This window comes from Nipponia nippon, unplaced genomic scaffold (genome assembly GCF_047370975.1).
Source record: "Nipponia nippon isolate SJK-2023a ecotype South Korea unplaced genomic scaffold, ASM4737097v1 scaffold_1, whole genome shotgun sequence".
NCBI classification, from domain to species: Eukaryota; Metazoa; Chordata; class Aves; order Pelecaniformes; family Threskiornithidae; genus Nipponia; species Nipponia nippon.
Genome location: NW_028262290.1, coordinates 70,673,074 through 70,695,546, shown reverse-complemented (window position 1 = coordinate 70,695,546; position 22,473 = coordinate 70,673,074). Strand labels below are relative to the sequence as shown.

General features: G+C 42.1%; 2 protein-coding genes across 4 annotated transcripts; one reads left to right on the top strand and one right to left on the bottom strand.

Annotated features, from left to right (window-relative positions):
• Positions 1-130: 130 nt before the first annotated feature.
• SDHA (succinate dehydrogenase complex flavoprotein subunit A) lies at positions 131-17,394 on the bottom strand. Its single transcript, XM_087759080.1, has 15 exons — positions 17,244-17,394; positions 13,847-13,933; positions 13,380-13,541; positions 12,829-12,972; positions 12,518-12,682; positions 11,163-11,311; positions 9,745-9,869; positions 8,345-8,513; positions 7,568-7,763; positions 6,597-6,768; positions 5,063-5,181; positions 4,567-4,678; positions 3,001-3,131; positions 2,368-2,481; positions 131-1,452 (listed from the first exon to the last, which is right to left on the bottom strand). The coding sequence occupies exons 1-15, from the start codon at positions 17,307-17,309 to the stop codon at positions 1,366-1,368; spliced, it is 1,998 nt and encodes a 665-aa protein (XP_087615206.1). The 5' UTR covers positions 17,310-17,394; the 3' UTR covers positions 131-1,365.
• Positions 17,395-17,469: 75 nt separating this feature from the next.
• CCDC127 (coiled-coil domain containing 127) lies at positions 17,470-22,011 on the top strand. 3 transcript variants are annotated; one of them, XM_087759127.1, is made up of 3 exons: positions 17,470-17,610; positions 18,064-18,192; positions 18,822-22,011. In XM_087759127.1, exons 2-3 carry the CDS (start codon positions 18,072-18,074, stop codon positions 19,493-19,495), a joined length of 795 nt encoding a protein of 264 aa, XP_087615253.1. In that variant the 5' UTR covers positions 17,470-17,610; positions 18,064-18,071; the 3' UTR covers positions 19,496-22,011. The 3 variants fall into 3 exon arrangements, with proteins under 3 accessions (XP_087615253.1, XP_087615267.1, XP_087615262.1); XM_087759141.1 differs by lacking the exon at positions 17,470-17,610 and adding an exon at positions 17,633-17,640; XM_087759136.1 differs by lacking the exon at positions 17,470-17,610 and adding an exon at positions 17,654-17,769.
• The last annotated feature ends 462 nt before the right edge of the window (positions 22,012-22,473 follow it).

Here is a 22,473-nt window from a genome sequence, read left to right as displayed (position 1 = left end):
CTGCGCAGCGGCGGGCTGAGGGCGGCCCCTCGCCCCCGTCCCGGGTTGCGCCCGTCCCGGGGAAAGCCCGCCGGCCCCCTGCGAAGGGCCGCGGGGAAGCCACCGAAACAGCCATTTCCAGACGCCGAAAGCAGGTATTGCCTTGCTCTGCTTTATTGTGATCTTCTTAAAGATGTACGACACGTTGCTTCCTCCCCCCTCAACAACCGTCAGAGATCTTTCCATAAAAAAAGCCAAGTCCGGATATAGTCCCTTTTTCCCTTCCTGCGCCTGCGAGGGTAGCGCTTCAACTGCTGCATTTCTCCAAGTCCAGGCTCAACCCCCTGGTGCAAGGTACAGAAACGCTACAGGAGTGAAATACGGTGTATTCAATTTTTCCAACCACCACCAGCAACATTCCAACATTTCAGGTTTTCCAACGTCCTTTTTTTTTTTTTTTTGAACAACAGCCAACATTCAGCAGTTGAAAAAAAAACAAAAAAATTGTCAAAAATTAAGAAATGCTCCATTCCAATGGCAGTCTGCATAGTCACACTTCAGTCCTCCAAGAACTGGGAGTTATTCACAGAAATGCTGCTAGAAACTGCTCTGTTGATGCCTTACAAGTTACATCTTGGCACTAAAGCACACTATGTTCGAGTCTGCTAAGCTTTAATATTAAAGTCAGTCTTCTGCAAAACTGCCCCTTGGTTCCTCTGAGAGAAAAGACAGTCTAGGAAATACACAAGAGGACACCACAAAAATGGCTTCAGAAGTTCCAGAGATAGATATTAGCTACTACGATTATCTTCTGTGCACGGTATATTTTGGAGGAAGTAACTGGAGTAGAAGTATCTTGTTTCCTTCAATAAAAACAACAGTATGACAATTTCTACAATCTTAGCTTTGGAAAAAACAAAGTTATAATTACTAGTGCATCATTTTCTTTTCTTTCATGTTACTTACAGTCAGCAATCATCATACTTAATTTTTAAGTCCCCATATCATAAAATTCAGCATCTCAATCTTGTCCAAAACTATTGCATTTCTTCTTGTTAAAATATGGAAATAACTATACATTCAGAATAAAAGCACTGCAATTATATACATAACAGCATATTCAAACAAATACAAGACTCCTAATCACTTTATTTAGACACATTTTGTGTTTTCCCTGTCAGTATTGACAGATGGGTGAAAGAACATAAGCTGTCCTGCATTCCATTTTCATAATTGTACAGTAAGCCACAGCAGAATACTAGCTGGAGAAAAGTTTAGTCAGCACTTTCCATTAATTGATAGTGACAATACGAGTTTGATTTGCTTGCACTACGCTTATGTACACTAACCCCCTCTGGAAGAGGACTGCAAGTTAGAAGTAAGTTACTAGTATGAGCGAATAGCAGGCGGGACACTTGAGCAGTCGTCTTCATTCAAAGTTCTGTCGATCACAGGTCTGTATTTCAAGGTAACCTAAAGTAAAAGAGAATAAGGAACTTTAAGACAAACAAACCTCTTGTGTCTAAACAAGACAGCCTAGCTAACAGGAATGACTGAATAACACAGATAGCTTAACACCAATGAACTTACTCAGTTATTTTCTCCATTATTCTCTTCCTTCCATGGAAAATGAAGAGTTAGTAATCTACAAGGAACATTTATTTAAGTTCCACCAAGTTACACTGACTAATTCCTTAAAAGCCAAGCCTGACCAGAAATAGTGTCAGAAGACTATTACTTTAAAAAGGCCTTTTGGACAAAAGTAAAGTTTTGGCTAAGACTGCTAGTTCCCAGTTCTTTAAGCTAGGAAAGTCTTTGAGATAGAGAACCCAACGGATCAGTTCGGAGACAGAACTGTGTCACTCTGCCTTCCTGGCCACAGCAGCTATTCAGGAAGTATTGTGTTCACACTTGTCCTCAAACTAGATACAAGGAAGCTGGAAGTGGGGGAATGGAAACAAAGAGGATTCAAGAGAATGGGATAAATAAAACAACACTCAAGATTTTTACACGGTCGGATTTCAGTTCTATCTTCGAACTACCATAAAAACTTTATGCTAAACACCAACAACAGCTTTTGCCACCACCAGAGGAAAAGAAGAAAGCTTTTGAGCTAGCCTGATACAAGGGGAAAAACAATTGCATCTCAAATCACAAAGTCACTTCCCAAAGATCAACAATAACTTCTCCCAGTTATGTCTACTGTTCAACAACAGAATAAGTGTTTTTGTTGTTTGTTTTTTTTTTTCACTCTAAGTACACTAAACTGTATGAGGTACTTCAGACAGTGACAAACATTTGCAGTATTATCATGATATCAACAGCTGTCTATGAGAGCAGCTGTCTGTTGACAGTCAGAAAGACCCTCAAGCATCAGGCTCAACTTACCTTCCCAGATGGGACATCCACATAGGAAAGGGTGTGCTTTCTCCAGTGCTCTTCAAATGGCTTCCGCTGTTGGCCTTGGAGTGGCTTCGAATAGTCAAACTCATCTATCCGTAACTAAGGAGAAAATTAGGTTAGTATAGACCAGAAATTGCATCTGCAAATTACTTTATGACCACCTGATTAGTTGTATTCCAATCACACTTGTAATACAATGTCTCTCCTAAGACAAAGCTTGCTGGCTATTAACGTCAAATTTTAAAGCCCTTGTTAAGCCTCAGTATTTAAGGTAATGTTCCTTGCACAGAACAATTACTCTGCTTGAAGTCCTGTTTATGCATTCGTGACCTTATTATTACTATAGTCCCACTTTAGACCTCTCTAATCATTCGGATGCACACATGGAACTACTCTTCTCTCAAGATCGTTACCCAATGTTGCATGAATTGGTTGTTCCATATATAACAAATAAGAACAGATAAAACAGAGCAGATGGGACACCAAAAAAATACTACACTAATCTTAACTCAAGACTCTGAAGACTGTACTTTGAAGAAATTACAACTTTTATATAATCCATCTGAGGACACGTAAGGAAATTCAATCCTACATCCAGGTCACAGAAAATATTTATACCTTATAGTCCTCTCTGGCATGAGCACCCCGGGACTCTTTGCGAGCCTCAGCACCATAAATGGTCTGTAGAGCACAAAGCATCAGGTTTTGCAGTTCAAGGGTCTCCACCAAGTCAGTGTTCCAGACAATACCTAGTGAAATATTAAAATACTATGGAATATCTTCTACAAACAAGTTATTCCTCAATTTACTTCTCTCCCATTGCTGATACTTAGAATCAAACTAGCCAATGCTTCACTTACTGCAGTCACAGTACTCTGCAATACTGAATTACTCATTATTGCCTGTGAGGCCCAGTAACGATTCCCACACTCTAACAATCATAATGAATCTTAGAAATATTCAGTAGTGCTAACAGGTGTCCCTGTTGAGTGTGTACTACTGAGACACAATTACACCATAGATTCTTGCCTGCTTTATATCACACCTACAACTCAGTCCCCATACCTCATTTCGATCTGCTGGAGGGCAGGAAGGCCCTACAGAGGGACCTGGACAGGCTGGATCGTTGGGCCGGGGCCAACTGTATGAGGTTCAACAAGGCTAAGTGCCGAGTCCTGCACTTGGGTCACAACAACCCCATGCAACGCTACAGGCTTGGGGAGGAGTGGCTGGAGAGCTGCCTGGCAGAAAAGGACCTGGGGGTGTTGGTTGGCAGCCGCCTGAACATGAGCCAGCAGTGTGCTCAGGTGGCCAAGAGGGCCAATGGCATCCTGGGCTGTATCAGGAATAGTGTGGCCACAGGACCAGGGAGGTGATAGTGCCCCTGTACTCGGCACTGGTGAGGCTGCACCTCGAGTACTGTATTCAGTTTTGGGCCCCTCACCACAAGAAGGACATTGAGGTGCTGGAGCCTGTCCAGAGGAGGGCAACAAAGCTGGTAAAGGGTCTAGAGCACAAGTCTCATGAGGAGCAGCTGAGGGAGCTGGGGTTGTTTAGTCTGGAAAAGAGGAGGCTGAGGAGAGACCTTATTGCTCTCTACAGCTACCTGAAAGGAGGTTGTAGTGAGGTGGGGTTCGGTCTCTTCTCCCTAGTAACGAGCGATAGGACAAGAGGAAATGTCCTCAAGCTGCACCAGGGGAGGTTTAGGTTGGATATTAGGAAAAATTTCTTCACCAAAAGGTTAGTCAGGCACTGGACCAGGCTGCCCAGGGAAGTGGTTGAGTCTCCATCCCTGGAGGTATTTAAAGAACGGATAGATGTGGTGCTCGAGGACATGGTACAGATGGACCTGGCAGTGTTAGGTTAATGGTTGGACTTGATCTTAAGGGTCTCTTCCAACCTTGACAATTCTATGATTCTATGAACAGCAGTTAGTACCTTATACAGTTATATCTGATTTTGGTCTCTGCTTCTTTGAAAGAGTACACAACCAGAAAATGGCCAATACTTTACTGATTACCATGTTTAGCAAGTAGGGCTCTACAAAATATTTTGCAAGATTCAAAATGGTCAAAGTCTTCAGCTAAAGTTTCAAGAAACACGTAAGAAGGTTTAGAGAAGAAAAAAAACCCACTTTTCCCAGAGAGTACTCTGGCAAAGGTGTAGTCTTTGCTATCAAATTACCTCTGTCAAATGTCTTTAGATGAGCCAGATCACTATAAATTTGGCTAAGTTTTTCACAGCCTTCTTGGAGTACAGAACCAGTACGAAATACAGCAGCATGGCTTTGCATTGCCTGCAAGACAGTATAACAAAATCAGTTTCATATGCTGCATATGCGTAATATCCCACATAACTTCATTAGTTCCAACAGAGCTCGGTATAGAGCTGTTCTGACTTCAGACATGTCTGCAGCCTGAAGAAGTAAAAACATTCTTCTCTTCACCTCAAACAGAGGAAACCCCACTCTATTATACAGTGGGTACAGTACTCAAGAGGAATAACCACGAAGGGAAGAAACTAACAAAACTGATACAGCCTTTACTGCACACAGACAATCTTCTCGCACTGCTTTTTACTGATTTAAGCAAAATCTGAAGCGTACTTCGCAAAGTGACCAAACTACCTCCTTTGCTTGCAGCTTCTCCCACCCTATACCCGAGAGCTTCACCAGGCTTACCTTCTGCATGTTAAGTCGCAGTTCCGAAGTTCTTATGGTTCCATCGGCAAACCTTAATTTGTCAAGATTAGCAACTGACTCTTCACCAGCATTTGGTTTAATGGGGGGAACTGGCTCACCTAATAAGAAAGTTTCAGGAAGTGTAGTAGGTCGGGTTTGGTTTTGGTTACTGGCAGTTTCATAGACTAGCAACTACTATAAGTCAGATTTGACTAAAACACAATCTCTTTTCTTCCTCTGAGGTACAGGTTAACTGTAACTTCCCTGAACTCGCGCCAATAGCATCCATACTCTTAAAAATAGAGTTCTCTGTGGAATACATTAATCGCATTCTTTCCTGTGACAGTTAGTAGGGAATTTATGGGTTTGGCTAAATTCTGCTGTAAATTCCTTAAAAACAACACTTGATGCAAATTCTTCTAAACTATGGAATAAGCCCGTGGCTTCTTACCACCTTCTCCCACGCTTTCCTTGTCTCCTCACCCCTGCAAACCACCCACCCTCTCTTGGACATGGTTAAGGGAACAGGGATCAGTTAATAAGCTTGGTAGTTACACGTGAGCTCTGCATCTTACCTCTAACATGGGAACCCATCTGTTATCAGGTAACAAACCAAACACAGCATCTCACCAACACACTTCATGTCTCGCGTAGCTTTGCGTTCAGACTAATATAAACCTTCCTGCAACTTCTATCTCAAAGGAGCCACAGAAAGACTGATCCAAATAAATGTTTGCACAAAGCCAGAGCCAACAGGTACTGCTAGATCCAAGCTGATTCCATCAGGAACCACCACTCTGCACTTTGTGTAGAGTCAGACTGAAAAAACGGTCTTATTAATTTGGACATGAAGCAATGAGAAAACAGATAATTACTTCTGGACTTCAGCTCCTCTGGCAATATAACTGCCTCTTACAGTATTTTGTTGGGTGTTTTTTTGTTTTGTTTTGTTTTTTGTTGGTGTTCTTTTTTTTCCAGCTCAGTAACAGTTGCTGAACCAGATTATTTAAAAATAACATTTGGCAGTGATAATCCACACATAGGGGATGAGATGTAACAATTTTTAGTGTCTCTCTCATCACTTGCATATGCAGTCCACCTTATAAATCAACAAGGTGGCAGCAAATTCCACTATATGAAAGTGCCAAGTGTAAGACAGACTACATGACTCCCTTCTGCTGTAGAGGATGCAGTGCAGGATGTAGAGAGGTCAGTCTTCATAGTCAATATTCTGGTTTGCTAGTTTGTGAAAAATCTCAACAGTTTTTGCCAACAGCATTGACCCAATCGTAGTTTTAAGATCAACTCACAAAGCAAATGTTAATGTCAAGCATTTGCATAGCAAAGAACATGCCTATAAAAAGCATAAAGCACCGACTTCTGCCTTTTCTAACAATTAAGAATCTATGTCTAGCATTCTGAATTTGAATTAGGTAGCAACAACTCTGTTGGGCAGAAGTGAAATCATAAAGGCGTCCCTAAGTAAGTCTCAATCAAACGTCTCTAAAAAAGTGAGACAAACTGTGAGACTTACCAGGCTTGCACATCTCTGCAATAGTAAGGGCACAAGCACGACCAAAGACCACCAAATCCAGGAGTGAGTTTGCTCCAAGTCGATTTGCGCCATGGACAGATGCAGAGGCTGCTTCCCCACAAGCATATAAACCAGGTACCACTTTATCCTCGCCATTCACATGTGTGATCACCTGTCATTTCAGACAGTCAATTAATACTCATTTCTTAAACAGTTTATAACAGTGCAGACCTCCTTATTTGCAAAGGCCATGTGCATCTAAGGATGAAACACAGGAATCAAAAAGTTTTCTCCAACACTAAAACCATAAATACCTTAGTTCTAAAAGGTAAGCAGTAATGCTATGTAAATACAGATGGCACTAAAATCTAAGATTTCTTTACTTATGCTTATGAAACAGAACCATGTACTCTTCATCACAATTCTGCAGTAAGTCAGAAAAGCACAGGAAGAAACTCTGATCTGCACACATCAAGGCAAAATTTTATCGTAAAAATTAACATACAATACAGCAAAACAGAAAAATTCAGCTGACACCATCACATTGACTTCTAACTAGTACTGGTTGGAGGAATCTGCTTTAGTGTAGAGATTACATGAGGTACAGAGAATTAATATACATTAACTTGAGTTATAGATTGTAATGGAGCCTTAGTTTGATCCCTGTTCAACTATATATTATCCTCAGCTTGATAAACAGAGAATTGTTGTCAGACATGACAGTAACTTCATTTTAGATGTTTCTTGGAACTCCCATCTCCAGATGGACTGGAACATAGTTCTCAAGTTATTTACCAAAACAAACCAGATTGTGTGGTTTAGGTACTCTGACATCATTAATATCATTATTAAGCTAATGTTAATCAGCATCCCTACATTTATGAAAAACACTGTTAATGCTTTTATATCTGGAAAATCATTTCCTATTATCACGCTGCAGAAAAAAATACTAAAAGTGATCTATTACTTACCTGTCCTTTGTAGTTAGTAGGAATACCTCCCATATTATAATGCACAGTAGGCAGAACAGGAATAGGCTCTTTAGTAACATCAACTCCAGCAAATATCATAGCTGTTTCCGAAATTCCTGGGAGACGAGTTGCTAGCTGCTGTGGTGGTAAGTGGTGCAACTGCAAGTACACATGGTCTTTTTCAGGACCACAACCCCTACCAAAAAAAACAGTCAACATTGGAACACATAACAGGAATTCTGCAAACACCAGTAATATTTCTAACCCATTTTGTTTCATTTGTGAAAAATTTTAACTTTTAATTTTTTCAACAGTTATCTGAGAAAAATTAGTATCTAGCATATTTGAGAGGACTGGCAGAATTTACATGTATTTTTCACCTCCCAGCTTTCTTTTCACAACAATTTACAGTATTTAAGACTTTAAACCACTGTATCACTGCAGAGATATGTAAAAATTGAAGATAATTAATCAAGGGAACAGAGCAGCAGATTCTTTCCATTGTTTGCAGTAAGAGCACATACATTAAACTTTTTTGAGCAACCGTCTCCAGACGCATCGAATTCAAAGAGGAGACTCCTAACATCTTGCGTTCCCTTTTAGTATCATTAGGAATTAGCAAGCAAAATTTTTGCCCTACATGCAGCGTTCAGCTAATAGTTAATAAAGCTCACTCCCACAAATTATCAGGTGTTTATCTGAATGAACTATTGTACCGCACATAGTCTAGTATGATTAAGTATTCATCCTGCAGCTTTGTTGAAATATTTAACTAACCTTCCTTCACGGATTTCTATGGTCATAGAACGAGACACGACATCCCTGGAAGCCAGATCCTTAGCAACAGGTGCATATCTCTCCATAAATCTTTCACCTTGACTGTTAATTAGAATACCTCCCTCTCCACGACATCCTTCCGTTATAAGGCAGCCAGCCCCATAGATACCTGCAAAGAAAGAAAATAACCATCAAGTGAGATACTCTCAAGACAGCTTCGTAATCAAGATGACCAGGATTGAACAAACAAGGACATCTTAAAAGAATGCAAACAAGTCACAGGGGTAAATTTTATTCCACTCTAATCATACCACCAATAACTGTACCCAAAGGCTGCTTAGAAACAAGTAGTTATTCCTTTCAAACACTCTTCCTGGAAGGTGAGCGACACCCACGGTATCTAAAATACTAGAGATCTGCAGCCATCAACATGTGAGGAGAACTTTACCAAGATTTTGTAGATCTCCAGCAATTGTTTTATTCAAGATTTTGAAGTTAATTATGCTCACCTTTGTTCCCTCTTCTCTTGTGCTAAGGCAGTACAGAATGGTTTCAAATTGTGTGCACTGCTTATTCAGTCTTTCTCTCCTTCAGAGAAGGAAGGCCTACCTGTTAGCCTTCAGCACTGGTCATCATAGAAAACAAAAATGCTAACCAGCTCATGCACTGGATAATTATGTTAAAAGCTATGGAATTGTCACACAAGCAATGAAGCTTCTTTGACTAGAAAAACCTCAGCTAAGTCAACTGAACACTGGATCTCTATGACAGAATGATAACATTGTAAAATTTAGTGAACAATTAAAAAAAAAAATCACCACTTCTCACAAGTTAAAACTGAGCATTTATTTAGCTACAACCAAAAAAAAAGCAGATCTTCACTTTTTAGTCTGTGACCATTGTCGTCCAGTTTAGATACTGATGCTGTGCTGTAAAACTACAGTTCTAAACATATACCTTTATTTCAACTACCCCACTTCCACAAAAGATTCTAGTATACAACTCCAACATTTGCATCTATCCCATTGCTCCTATGTGTAATATCAAACCCATTAATATTTTAAAGGCAAGAGGAAACGTAAGTTTAAGAGGTGAAGTGGTTTCAACTTGGAATTCATAAAACCTGTTAGCATTGTAAAGACAGCACCTTAAAATATATAACACTGGTCTTTAAATTAGAACAGCTGAGACCTGTCTCTTGTTGTAAGTCTTGCTCTCAGATTTATATTCTACAGCAGTTGCAGACGAGTCTGAAGACCTGTCACAAGCAAGTAATAAACTAATGAAGTGCTGCAGAAAAGTGCAAACTGACTTGAGCACATTTTAAAACAACGACAACAAAAGAAAAATCTGTTCAACTCATTAAAATAATGTTGTAAGTATTACTTCATATTCTGTACCTGTAGGGTGAAACTGTACAAATTCTAAGTCCTGGCAAGGAAGACCAGCTCGTGTGACCATAGCAGTGCCATCACCCGTACTAGTATGAGCAGATGTACAACTGAAGTAAGTGCGGCCATACCCACTACAGAACACAAAAGTTAACAGAATTAGCAGTCCAAAAAAAAAACCAAACAAACAAAATCCACCAGAACATACCACTCAACTATGCTCTTTGCACAATAGTGGAAATAGAGCAGAGGGTTAATAAGCAAGATGCGTAAGTTTTGCCATCTCCTGTACCAAGTTCAAACAAAAGAAAACAAAAATTGGTATTGCCCTGTTATCCTCAACCATATTTGAAAAACAGCTGGTGACAGAAGGTCGCAGAAAGAGAGTAACGATTTCAAAGCTGGATAGTTAGGTTAGTATAGAAGCCTTTTTGCCAGAAAAAAAAAGTTATTTCAGAAAGTTCTCTCAATCCAACACCATTAGACTTCATTTGAGCTATTACTAGCAGTTTTATAAAAAATAGCATATAACAATGGTTTATATCCTCAATATGGCCCTGATTTTATATTCTTAGATTTCAAAACTTAGTTGTCTAAAATTAGGTATTAAACATGAGTTCTTATGCCTAAAACAAATAGGTTACCTTCCAACGTTATTGAGAACTGCCAATACTACCAATTTCAGGACAAACTTTCAGAAGAAATATCAATCTACACATTGCGTGTACCTCAAAGTACGCAAGTAAGAAAACAGCCTCGACTTTTTAATAAAGCCAAATTATGGAGGCAAGCAAACTACATCTTTTTCCTTGACAGGTATGTTTATAAATATTTTGCATACTGAAACAGATAGGAAACAGCCATAAGCAGCAAAAGACTAATGCATATAGTATGCTAATAAACATGTACAAACTTTTGCAACCATGTTAAGTTACACTCATCTTCTGACAATTTTATCCTACAACAATCAGACTTATAATGTTGGTATCTTAATGTAACAGATTCTTCAGAATTTTGAGAAAAGCTGTTTCCTACAGAAAACTCAAGAATCCTACAGATATATACACGTTGGTAGCATTGCAACAATGTTTGCTTTAAACAGCACGTTTTAAAAATCTAAGTCCATTTGGACCATACATACCGCTCTTACACATTCCAACTTTATGTCATTGTTCTGGAATTCAAAGTTAGACCTCATACTAAATTTACACTTGGTCACAAAATTACTATGTGCCTTCTTTCAGAGGGAATGACTGAATTCAATTCTATTGCTTTTGATAGAAGGCGAGGGGGAAGATGAACGTATAAATTATGTTTTGCAAGTCAACATGTCATTGCCACGCTGTGGATTCAAACAGATGTACAAACACACAGACTTCCAACTAGTAGCACTCTCAAGTTTCTGTCCATCATAAACCTTACATTACCCAGTGGCAATGACGGTGTTCTTTGCTCTAAAACGATGTATAGTGCCATCTTCTATGCAAAGGGCAATAACACCACGACATTCTCCACTTTCCATAAGTAGGTCCAAGGCAAAATATTCAACAAAGTAGCTTGTATCATATCTTAGAGACTGGAGGAAAATAAAAAAAAGAACTGTAAGAAAAATCCAGAAACCGAAGTAACCTCTCTTTAAAACTGTCAATGCATATGGGCTGTATCAGGATAAAAACCATCCCCGCCAACTCTCAGGGAAGCCGGTTTCCTCACAAATCTCTATAAAAATTTGCTAATGAATCTATTCTAGCTTAGGGAGACACAAGCAGTTACTAAACCACTTAATTCTGCGAAGTCATAGCTAGTCAGCAAGGCTTGTTATTTTCCTATGCCTTTGGCAACACTTTAGTCAGCTGTGGTGCTTGATACATGTACAAGCGCGTTTTACTTAACCTCTTGCAGAGAAGCAAAATACATGTCTGGGAGCCTAGTATACCAGCAAAAGCAGCGGGCATCAAGTCAAACATTCTTTCGTGCCCTCAAGGATCAGACCAGTGTTTGGCAGCACTGAGCATTTGTATTACAGCAGCATATATAGTGTGAACCTGAAGGAGAGCAATTAGCTAGCTAAGTAAATTAAAAAGAAAAAAAAAATTAGCTACTAGGTACTTAATTTCAGGTTTCAGGTAGCTTACTACCATTTTAAAATAACCAAATCTTTCTTCAATTATTGTTTGTAGAATTGACAGAAACAGATGCTGGAACACAAGTCACTTGCCATATAGCAAGCTCAGACATGCACAGTAGACCTTCATGCAGTTACACCTCTTGTTTCCCCCTGCTCCCTGTTTGAAGATAAGTGAAAGAAAAAGCTGCCTTATACCTGGTTTAGAGTTGCCTAATGCTGCTGTGCCACATTTTTTTGAAAAAAGTTTTTTGGGGAAGGTTTACATAAATTCTCTTCGTGTCTAGTTAACAAAGACAAAAGTATTAACAGTGAAGAACTACTGCAGACCACAAAGCTAATGGGGTACCCTAATTAACATCTGTTGTCTTCACAAGGGCCATTACAACTACGAACTTTCAATTTATTCTATTTCTGCATACTCCTGACAAAAAACAAGCACCAACTAGGCTACATCCTTCCACATTGCCTCAGGAAGGAAGGAAATCCAGAATTGTTACCAGTCGTTCCCCTAGATTCCTCACCGATATGTGAACAGCTACACCTTTTTTTGTTTCTTTCTTCAGACTCCCGGGGGGGGGGTGGGGGGAATAAAAACCACCCATCATTAACTGCAAATACAAAAACCCAAACCAAGTTTACTTCACAGCTGCTTACCCTGCCATACAGAGTATGTAACAGTGAGTGTCCTGTCCTGTCTGCAACGCAACAGCATCTGTGAGCCTGTCCTCCTTTTCCAAACTGAAGACTCTGTCCACCAAATGCACGCTGATAGATTTTTCCTTCTTCAGTTCTGCTGAACGGCATCCCATAATTTTCCAGCTGTTGAACCCAAATACAAGCATCAGAAATTCTTGCGCATAACAATCCAAAAAGTTATTTTACTATGTTCTTAGTAAGGAGATCTCTTTGGAAGCTAGTCTGTGTTATAAGTAATTATAGTTGATGTCAATTCCAGTGAGCCTCACCTCTATCACCGCAGCTGGGGCTTGCTCGGTCATGTAGTGTATGGCATCCTGGTCACCCAGCCAATCAGACCCTTTCACTGTGTCATAGAAGTGCCACCTCCAGTTATCGTCCTCCATGTTTCCCAGAGCAGCATTGATTCCTCCCTGAAAATGAAAATGCATTTTCCTGGAGTTATATTACTGAAGTACAGTTTTAGTAAGTTTTCCTCATTTCTGTTAAAAATCACATACCATTTACGCCTCTGTGTACAAGAAATACAGCAAAGTCAGATTTAACGTGGCTGTGAAAAACCTGTGAAATTTATCAGTTTCACAATGTCTCTTATTTTGTTCTGTTTTGTGTAACACAATGAATTGCAAAGTTACACTGAATGCAGTGAAAAAGCACTGAATAGAATCTAAACATATACTGCCCTCCAAAATAGCTTCAACTAAATATGTAATATTTATAAAAGGAAGCATGGCCTTGAAACGTGATGTTCATGTGCATATCCAAACGAGCTTTCTGACAGCAGGTATTTTTTAAACATTTGTTCCACCTCATTTCTCACCTGTGCAGCAACAGTATGAGATCTGGTGGGAAACAGCTTTGTAACACACGCTGTATTAAATCCAGCCTCTGACAAACCAAACGCAGCCCGCAAACCTGCTCCTCCTGCACCCACAACAACTGCATCGAATTCATGGTCCACTACTGGATATTGTGTAGAAATCTGGAAAGATAAATCAGTTATGATCACAAATATTTCAAGCTAGGTCAAACTTCAGTTTCATGGAGACCCAAGCAGTACAGGCTTAATGTCCTTAATAGACTCTTGTAGCGAATGCTACATCTGTTATAGACTCTCTTGGGTGGAAACTATCATTAAAAAAAGCAATGCATTTCAGCAACTCAATCTCACTATGTATTTGAACACAACACTCCAGTAAAAGCCAAGTACCTGGTTATTTCATGTCTCTCAAGCATTACATGTATTATCTAACCTGTTACTTAAGATATAAAAAAGTACAAACATACCGAATCAGAAACCTTCGTAGAAGCATTTTTCTTTCCATAGACTGTGAAGTGTAAGTTGCGTGCAAGAGTCTGGCATGCTGCTGGCCACTACAGAAAGAAGTCAAGACAACTATTAGAGAACAAATGTTTCCACAAGGAAGACTTTCAGCGTTCTCGGCTACCCTACATTTATAACAAAACTTTACTTACCACTGATACCACATATTCAAGAATATGGGTTCAATATATTTTAGAGCTACATACAATGAAGGTCTGGCTTTCCTATATTCATACCCAGAAAAAAAGAAGAAAAAAAAAGTTCTGACTGGATGAGAGAACAGCTTGCAAGTAACGGGGTGTCACAGACTATCTGTTATTCACTTCACTAACCAGTCTCTCAGACCTATCTGAGGCTGCACTGACAGAAGAATATGTTTGCAATTAATGCTGTAGTATTACTGCCTTTTTTCAGAAATAAACAAAGATGAAGACAGCTTTACGGGAACTACAGGAATTAATGGAAAACACCTCTCATGTCAAGCAATCCTCAGAATTTGAATTATTTTGGGTTGCCAAGAGTAATGAAGATAAAAAAATTAGGTGGTAGGGAAAGCTGTTCCAGTTCATCAGTGCTTCAGAGGCCAGCGATATTTCTCTTGTTCTCGTTCTCTATTAATTAGTGGCCAATTTCCAACCATTTATTAATATCTAAATGAAGCACAAGGGCACAGTTTTCCCCTTCTGTAATGTCACTCCTTCTCCCCGGCATGTTCAAGAACAAAACAAAAATCCCCACCACCCAAACCTACCCAGTATCCAGTCTTTGCACAGATAGATTAAAACAATCAGAATTTTAATCTCCACAGTATAAATCTCCAGTTTCTTGGAACCTGGTATTCCTTCTTTATACTGTTCAAAAAAACAAGCCTGAGCACGTATGATTAGAACAGCAACACAAAGCCGTACTAATGGCCTGTGCAGTGACATCAGCACTGCTCTATTTGAAATATATCCTAAAATGCACTGGAGTGATATTTGCCTTTTCCAGTAACTGATAGTCATGGTTCAATCACCCTATAATATGCTAACAAGCAGGTCTTCCCTCCCTATCACTTCCAAATGTCCATCTCTTCCCCCACCCCTGAAGTGAACTACAGTACACTTTACTTGACCTAGTTTTATCATCTCTTATACTAGTTTCTTCTAATTATCTTCTTGCATAACAGTGAATCTAATGTGTCATCATATTTGCTAACGCACACTTCTGGTTTTTACAGCCATCTTTAAATAAGATCAGTCTTAACACCTATTCATAAGGAGTTCTACTAGTACCCTCCCCTAGGCAGTTACTACCCCCCTTCCACCCTGCTGTGTTCTCACACTTTGGGGCAACTCCATGCCCATCTTAATTCCTGTATTAATTATCTTCATTAATGTGTCACATACAGAATCAGGTCAACTAGTTCACGGACAGCCAGATGAAACCTAAGTACCAGATGTAATTTATCTCCAAAACAGCTCTCCCAACAATCACACAGCGAGCTAAAATGGTGTGCCCTCTCTGCAGCAAAACTGCTTTCACAGACCTGAGTGCAACTGAAGTTAAACTAGCAGAACTCTAACTGATGTGGCAGACTACGCTGCACACTTTAAACACAGCAGCCATGCGTTCTCTAGCATACACTACCACTGCTGCTTGTTTCCAAAATGCTGTTCCAGAAAACAGTACAGCTCTTTTTCACTGCAATAAATTATTTCTCGTAGGTGAACAATACACATTTGGCAATTGCATAAAGCAATTCAAAGAAAATCTTTACTGTATGTAAAGACAGCACATAAACAGGTTTGTACCTACTTAGTATTGCTTAAAGAAAGCGTAAATGACTGAGGGGAAAATACAACACAAAAAAAACCCAAAACAAAACAAAACCAACCCAAGAGCTATAAACCATGGTTATACCCTAAAGCCCCAAAAGAAATTGACCCTTTTTTTTTCTTCCCTCAGGGTAAACAGCCTGCTGCAATCTCCAGTCAGAGTTCTGCCACAATGCCTTGCAACTAATTTCCTTTTAAAAAACTTCGTTACTTTCTGAAGGCACTATAAACAGTTATCAAATATATTCTGCATCAGAGGACTCTAGAAATATATTATAAAAAGCCAACACCATACAACCACACAACTGTTCAGCGGACTGCTTTTCTTTTCACATCTATGCTTCCACAAAACAGAGTTTTCAGAACTGCTGTTCCCATCCACATACATTTTTTTGTTAAAGCTATAAATAAGAATTTATGCTGCCACTAAGTTTTGTTCAGAATGGGTCTGAACAAAAGTCCCGACAGCAGAAGACGACGTTATGCTAAATATGAAGGAAACACTTATCACACTAATCCTGAATTGTTATGCTACCAGGAACATCATGGCCTTTATGAAATGAAATGATGACACTCCTTAAGCCTTTCTCCCTCTCAGTAGGTTATCTTTTTTGCGCTTGCTTTGTAAGACAGGGACAAGTGCAGCTGCATTTACAGGGTCCTTTTCCCACGCATTTATCTTTTGTAACCCCAAGCGCATTATGGACACACCAGTGACAACAGCGGAAAGAAACCGAAAACTCCCACTTCACCACGGAGAAAAACAAGCCTTCACCAAGGACTGCTTACACGTCAGCTAAAACAAAACCGCCGAACGTATAAGCAGCACTTTCTGGAAACAACTGCTAGCCAGATTTAAGGAACACACAGATACTCACGAGCTTCCCAGGGGGGTCCAGAAGGAACCAGCACTAAGCTCTCTACCCAGGCGCTGGGACTGGAAGGCGCTGCACCCGCCAGACGCCTCCAGAGCCCGTCCCAGCACACCCCGTACCCGCTGCCTTCCGCTGCCCCTCAGGGAGCCTGCTCACGGCCTAAGGATACGGCGCTCCCTTCCCAAGCCACGAGGAGCGCCCGGGCCGTGCCCACGGCCAGTTCCCTCCCAGTAACTGCCCCAGGAGCCGAGCGGCAAGGACGGCCCCGCTCCGAGAAAAGAACCGGAGGGACCGAGCCTGGCTCGGGGGCACTCGGCCCCGCAGGACCCTGGCTGCGCCGCTCCCGCAGCCCAGCCGCGGCTCCCCGCCCCGAGGCGGCCGCTCCCCCGTCAAGGTCAAGGAGGAGACAGCGGGCAGGGGCCGCAGCAGGCCCCGGGGGAGGGCGGGCCAGGACGCGGCCAGGGGCGCTGCCCCACCGCGGCTGAGGGGAGGGGCAGGAGAGGCGCGGGGTCCCCAGGCCCAGCCGGGCCGTCTCCCTCCCGAAGGGGCTCTCCGCGCCAGCCCCGCGGCCCGGCCCTTTCCCCTCCGCCGGGACGCCGGCGGGAGCGCAGGGCAGGGCAGGGCAGGGCAGCGCGGAGCGGGCCGGGGGCAGGCAGGCAGGCACTCACCGCCCGCGCCGCCGGCCGCAGCCAGCGCCTCGCCAAGCTGCACGAAGCCGCCACCGTCGCCGCCATTTCACACGGACCCGCAGGGGCGAACAAGGGCGCATGCGCGGGACCGCCGCTAACGGCGCCGCTACCCGCGGGGCTCGGCGGGAGAGACCAATTGTGCTGGGAGGGGGGAGTCGCGGGCTGAGTGCGTGAGGGGTCCCTCCCCCCCCCGAGCCTCCCGCTCGTCCGCCACCTGAGCGGGTTCAGCCGGGGCCAGACCACCGGGAGCCCTCAGGACTCGGGCGAGCCCGTTTGTTGTCCCCCCGGGCTCTCCCCCTCTTTCTATAGGCTAATGGGCTAGCCCGGGAGGGGGCGGGGCCAGCAGGTAAGTGACCGCCGTAGTGCTCCGGGGCTGGTAGGTGGCGGTCGCCTCCCGCGGCACCGTCGCCCGGCCCGGCGGGCCCGCTCCCCGCCCCGCGTCGGCGCCGGGCTGGTGGCCGGGTCGGGGCTTGCAGCGCAGAGGGACCCGGAGGCCTCGGGGACGGTGGCGACCTCAGCTAACGGGCCGCCGGCCGCGGGAGGGGGTGGGCGGGAACAGCGGCAGCGCCGAGGCCCGGGGCGGTCGCGCCCGGGAGGGCAGCTCCGGAGCAGGCCGGGGAGCGTCTCGCTGGGCGAAAGCGCGTCGTGCAAAGTCGCCAGTAACGGGGCCGCCGTGTGAGGGTCCGGGGCAGAGGCACCTGTCCCGGGGCCGGCCGCGGTCCGGTGCGAGGGCGGCCGTGGGAGCGGCCCTGCTCCTGTGCCTGCCGCTGAGGCCGCCTTTCTCCCCTGTACCTCTAAGGTGCCTTGATGAATAATTTAAATGACCCTCCCAACTGGAACATCCTGCCAAACCAACGAGAGCCCGGGGGTGAAGGCAGCAGATGGAACTACGCCTTGCTGGTCCCCATGCTGGGCTTGGCCGCCTTCCGTAAGTAGCGCCCAGGCCCCGCGCCCGCCAGGCGGGGGGCGTCCCCGCAGCTGTACGGTGACACCCCATCTGGCATTTCCTCCGGTCTGCTCGTTTGTCATGTTACAAACAGTAAGCACTGCTGACGACATTAAGGCGATGGCCATTTTTCACATGTGGAATTGAACCCGTATTTACTAAGCTCCAATATACAAAGCTCTCTCAGAAGAGTGCGCATATGACCTGTGACAGAGCCCAAAGGTAACAACCCGAGGAGCTGCTCATGTATATTTATTTACTGGACCCGAAAAGTTCTCAGTGCAGTTTCTGCATTAGAAACCTCCATTTTTTTTTCCCCCATAACTTTATTTTCCTTCTTTAATCCAAGAAGTGTATGTATTAGCAATAAAAGACAGGGGGAGATTTTACTTCAAAAGAAATATGATCATTTAAAGTGACTTACTGTGAAACGAAGACCCACAGAAATAGGTTTTGTGGGACTTGTGAATAGAAGTGAATATCACTGGGGAGGGCAGGAAAGTAAGTTGTTTAACCATGTAATAGCTTCTTTAGAGGCATAGCTAATTAATTGTACCCATCAATGTTATATGTGTTATACTGATGTTTGAAGTCTCATTTATATGTGATAGGTTGGATCTGGACCAGAGAATGTCAAAAAGAAATAGAAAGAGAAAAAAAAGAATATTATAAGAAACATTCGTCTTTACAAAAAGACCTGGAAGCCAAATACCGGGATATAATCACAGAAAATCGTCGCACAGTTGCTCACTTGGAGTTGGAGCTTGAAAAGGAACGCAACAGAACCCTGAGTTACCGTGAAGCCCTTGTGTCTCAGAGTCGCAAACTAGTAGAAGAAAGAAGGATCCTAGAACAGGAGCAGGAGAAGTTAGAGCGAGAAAAACAAGTCCTTTTGCACTCGGGAGCAGCAGGTAGCTTGTACCAAAGTTGTCTGGCAAAGGAAGAAGAGTGGCAAAAGAGAGCCAATATTTTACTAAAAGAATTTGAAGAGGGACTTAAAGAAAGACAGGACATCTACTGCAGTCTTGTTGTACCCAGAAGCCAGAGACTAGAAATAGAGAAAAATCTGCTAGTTAAAGCAGCAACTGATCCTGTTGCTATGGCTCTACATATGGAAAGTGGCTTAAAAGATATTTTCAAACATGATAACTACTGTGGCAATCTGCTGAACAGAAACAAAAGTCAAAATGGAAGACTTATGTGGCTGTATCTGAGATATTGGGAACTAGCTATTGAACTACAGAAGTTCAAGAGGGCAGAAAAGGCCATGTTAGGAAAACGATAATTAGGGGAAGTAATGGGGTTTCATGTGATCTGCCATGCATAGTAGGGACAATCACAGTTGTAGTCTGAAGCTGTTAAATTCGCCTACTGTGTGTCCATTTCTCCTCCTCGTTGCACTTGTATTTGCATGGGACACGTGCAGTGTCGGTGCCTTTCCTTTCACTGTCTAACAACAGATGCTCCAGTGAGCTGTGCATGCTCTTAAACTCTGTGAGTGTGTTTGTATTGCAGACTGCAGCGTAGTATAGAGATATGCCAGCTTCCATAGGTATCAGAAGCAGCAAAACAGAACTTCATTTAGAGAGATTTACCTAGTTGATGGTCATACTCCATCAACAGAGAAGTGTGATTTGTCTCCCCCAAGTGGGGTAGCATATTGTGTTCCTTACCCCTGATGTTTCACATGGTGTCTCAACGCTATCTTTTTTTTTTTTTAAGTTTTTGTTTGTTTGTTTAAGCAAGACTGATTTTTGAGGCAGATGTGTGGAAGAGACCGTGTTTGAGCAAGGTGCTGGTCACATGAATCCTACATGTATATACGTACATTTATCTAAATATATGTATGCGTGAACGTGTGTCTAAATGTCTGTATTCATATTCTGAGGAGGGGAATAGTATGATCATGTTTCAAATTCATCAGTCTTGCATTGTCTTCCAGCTCAATATACAAATAGTACTTTATGAAGGAAACATCCAAAAGATGCTAATTAAAATAACACGTAAAGAAACAGGTTGATGAAAGTCTCATTGGAGCTATGAATCCATGCTTGAATACTAGAGAGTGTACAAATTCAAAGTTATATTCTCATCATACTGGAAATGCGTTAAGAATACTTATGTTTTTCTCTCAGTCAGGGTCTTGGTTGTAACATAACAGTGTGCGTCCATTATAGGCGTCACCGTGCTGCTGCCTCTGCATCCCAGCGCACTGGCTGCCACCTGGTTGGCTTGCAGAAGCCTCCGTGGGTTACAGCCATTGCACCTGGCTCTGTTCCTTGGACAGGTCCTGTTTGTTATTCACAGATGGGAACCTAAGTGCAGCCTGCACTGGTAGCCAGTACGTCCCTCCCTGACTGGTCTCAGTTCTCGCAGAACTGAAGTATGCTTTTCCACGATTCTTAAATTTTGAGCTTATGGTTCACCGCTTCACGTACACGTGACCATGAAAGCCTACAGATATGCAAGCTTTGCAAACTGTTAAGAAAAGGGGCTTTTTACTTTAGTTAGCACAGTAAAATAAACAGATCTAGATATTTAAAAAAAAAAAACAAAACACCACCCCAATGCGTTTTCATGCTTGCAGTCCCTTAAAATTTTGAGTATTCTTTGGATCCTTGTAGCAGTAGGAACCACATTCTTTTTCAAGTGTGCCATGTATTTTGGAGAATAACTTTTTTCTTCCTCCTTTCTAATCCAGCCTTAGTCCTCAAAGGGGTAGTGTTTGCCCTTCTGTTTATAATGTCTGGTCTTCTCTGTTACTTGACTTTGATTAGCGTTGGTAGGTTGTCGGTTCTTTAATAATTAGCAGTTCTTTATTTGCTGAGGGCTAGACTTGACAAACACATTTGCTCTAGGCAATCAGCTATTGCATGGCCCAGAAGCAATCCAGCTAAGCGAATGCCCATCCAAGTTTAACAGAGAACTCCAGCAGATGTGTGTGTTTTCTATTATTATTTCCTTCTGGTTTCAATTCAGTCTGGGCACAGAAGACAGCAGATAAATCTTTTGAAGTAGTGTGTGCAACTTAATCCAGTTACTTAGCAAAAATATCTAACATGAAACAAAATTCTTAAACAGAATATGTTTCCCCACTACACAGTTTTCCAGTTGTGATTTTGCTCACCTTGGTGGTGCTAATTATACTGTTACATTTATTTATTAGTCTCTTACGTACTGCTTATATTTTTCTTTATTTTTTTAAGTAAAGTTGTAGTAGACAGACAGACAGACCTGGAAAAAAAACCAAAGAGATACTATCACAAACACCAGAAAAAACAAAATTTGTCTGGATGCCATGCATATGCAGGCTGGGAGATGAGCGTGCAATTGAGTTCCTACTCGCGTGTGACAGCCTGAGCCAAGCTGCCGTAGCTGGCCATATGCACGTGCCCTAATTGCCCAGTAGAACAAATTTGTTTGAACAACTAATTACCCTGTGTGTAATTCCTCTGGGATGTGGAAAGTGTCTAACCACACAGCTGTGGCGCGTTTCATATGTACGTACAGGCAGTTAAGCAACTCGGCTGACAAACAGCAGCCAGTGAATCAATGCCAATGTATTTAAGACTCACGCCTTGACTTTGTACATATTCATTAGTTCTTAATATTAAAAGATCAAGCATTTTATGCTTTTTCAGTTTTTCCATAGTTTGCCACTGACATCACTCAAAATGTTTAAAGAAAATGTAATCAAGAGGGTAAAATACTTTTTTCAGTATAAATATGGAAGTTGAAGCATCATACGTTCGATTGTACAGGGTTGGATGCAATGAAATAAATGTTTGATACTCGCTTTCACTTCTTTAGAAGTGTCAATTATTTGTACAACTAATTGTTGAACTATTGTTCATGGATACTTTGCAGATCAGTATATTAAGACTGAAGGTTATTTGAGGAGGATTTTTAAAAGTGCGTAACTGGTTTAGAAGCACCGGTCCTGTTCGTTTCTACCAAAACGCATGTTTGTTGGTGCGTTACGTATTTTTGAAACATTCCCCCTTTGTAGGTTCTTATGTTGAAAGTTCTATTGTGAGTTTTATCTTGCCCAACAACTATTGTTCTGGATAGGTTATTTGTTTGGAAATGCCCACGTTTATGCAGAGTGCAAGAATAATTTGTTTTCAAAATATTTAATGAACTTTTTTTGGTTATGAAAATGATCGCTCACCTGTTAAACAATAACAATAAAAACCCTTGCATATTTCTGCACTGTTCTGTAACTTGGGCATGGTGGGTGGGAGGAGTGACATTTGCTACTTT

Coding starts and splice junctions, on each gene's coding strand:
- SDHA (XM_087759080.1), bottom strand. CDS start 17,309: ATGGCGGCGACGGTGGCGGCTTCGTGCAGCTTGGCGAGGCGCTGGCTG. Junction 12,973..13,379: donor CTCATACTGTTGCTGCACAG/GTGAGAAATGAG, acceptor TTTCATTTTCAG/GGAGGAATCAATGCTGCTCT. Junction 6,769..7,567: donor CTACTAACTACAAAGGACAG/GTAAGTAATAGA, acceptor CTGAAATGACAG/GTGATCACACATGTGAATGG.
- CCDC127 (XM_087759127.1), top strand. CDS start 18,072: ATGAATAATTTAAATGACCCTCCCAACTGGAACATCCTGCCAAACCAA. Junction 18,193..18,821: donor GCTGGGCTTGGCCGCCTTCC/GTAAGTAGCGCC, acceptor TATATGTGATAG/GTTGGATCTGGACCAGAGAA.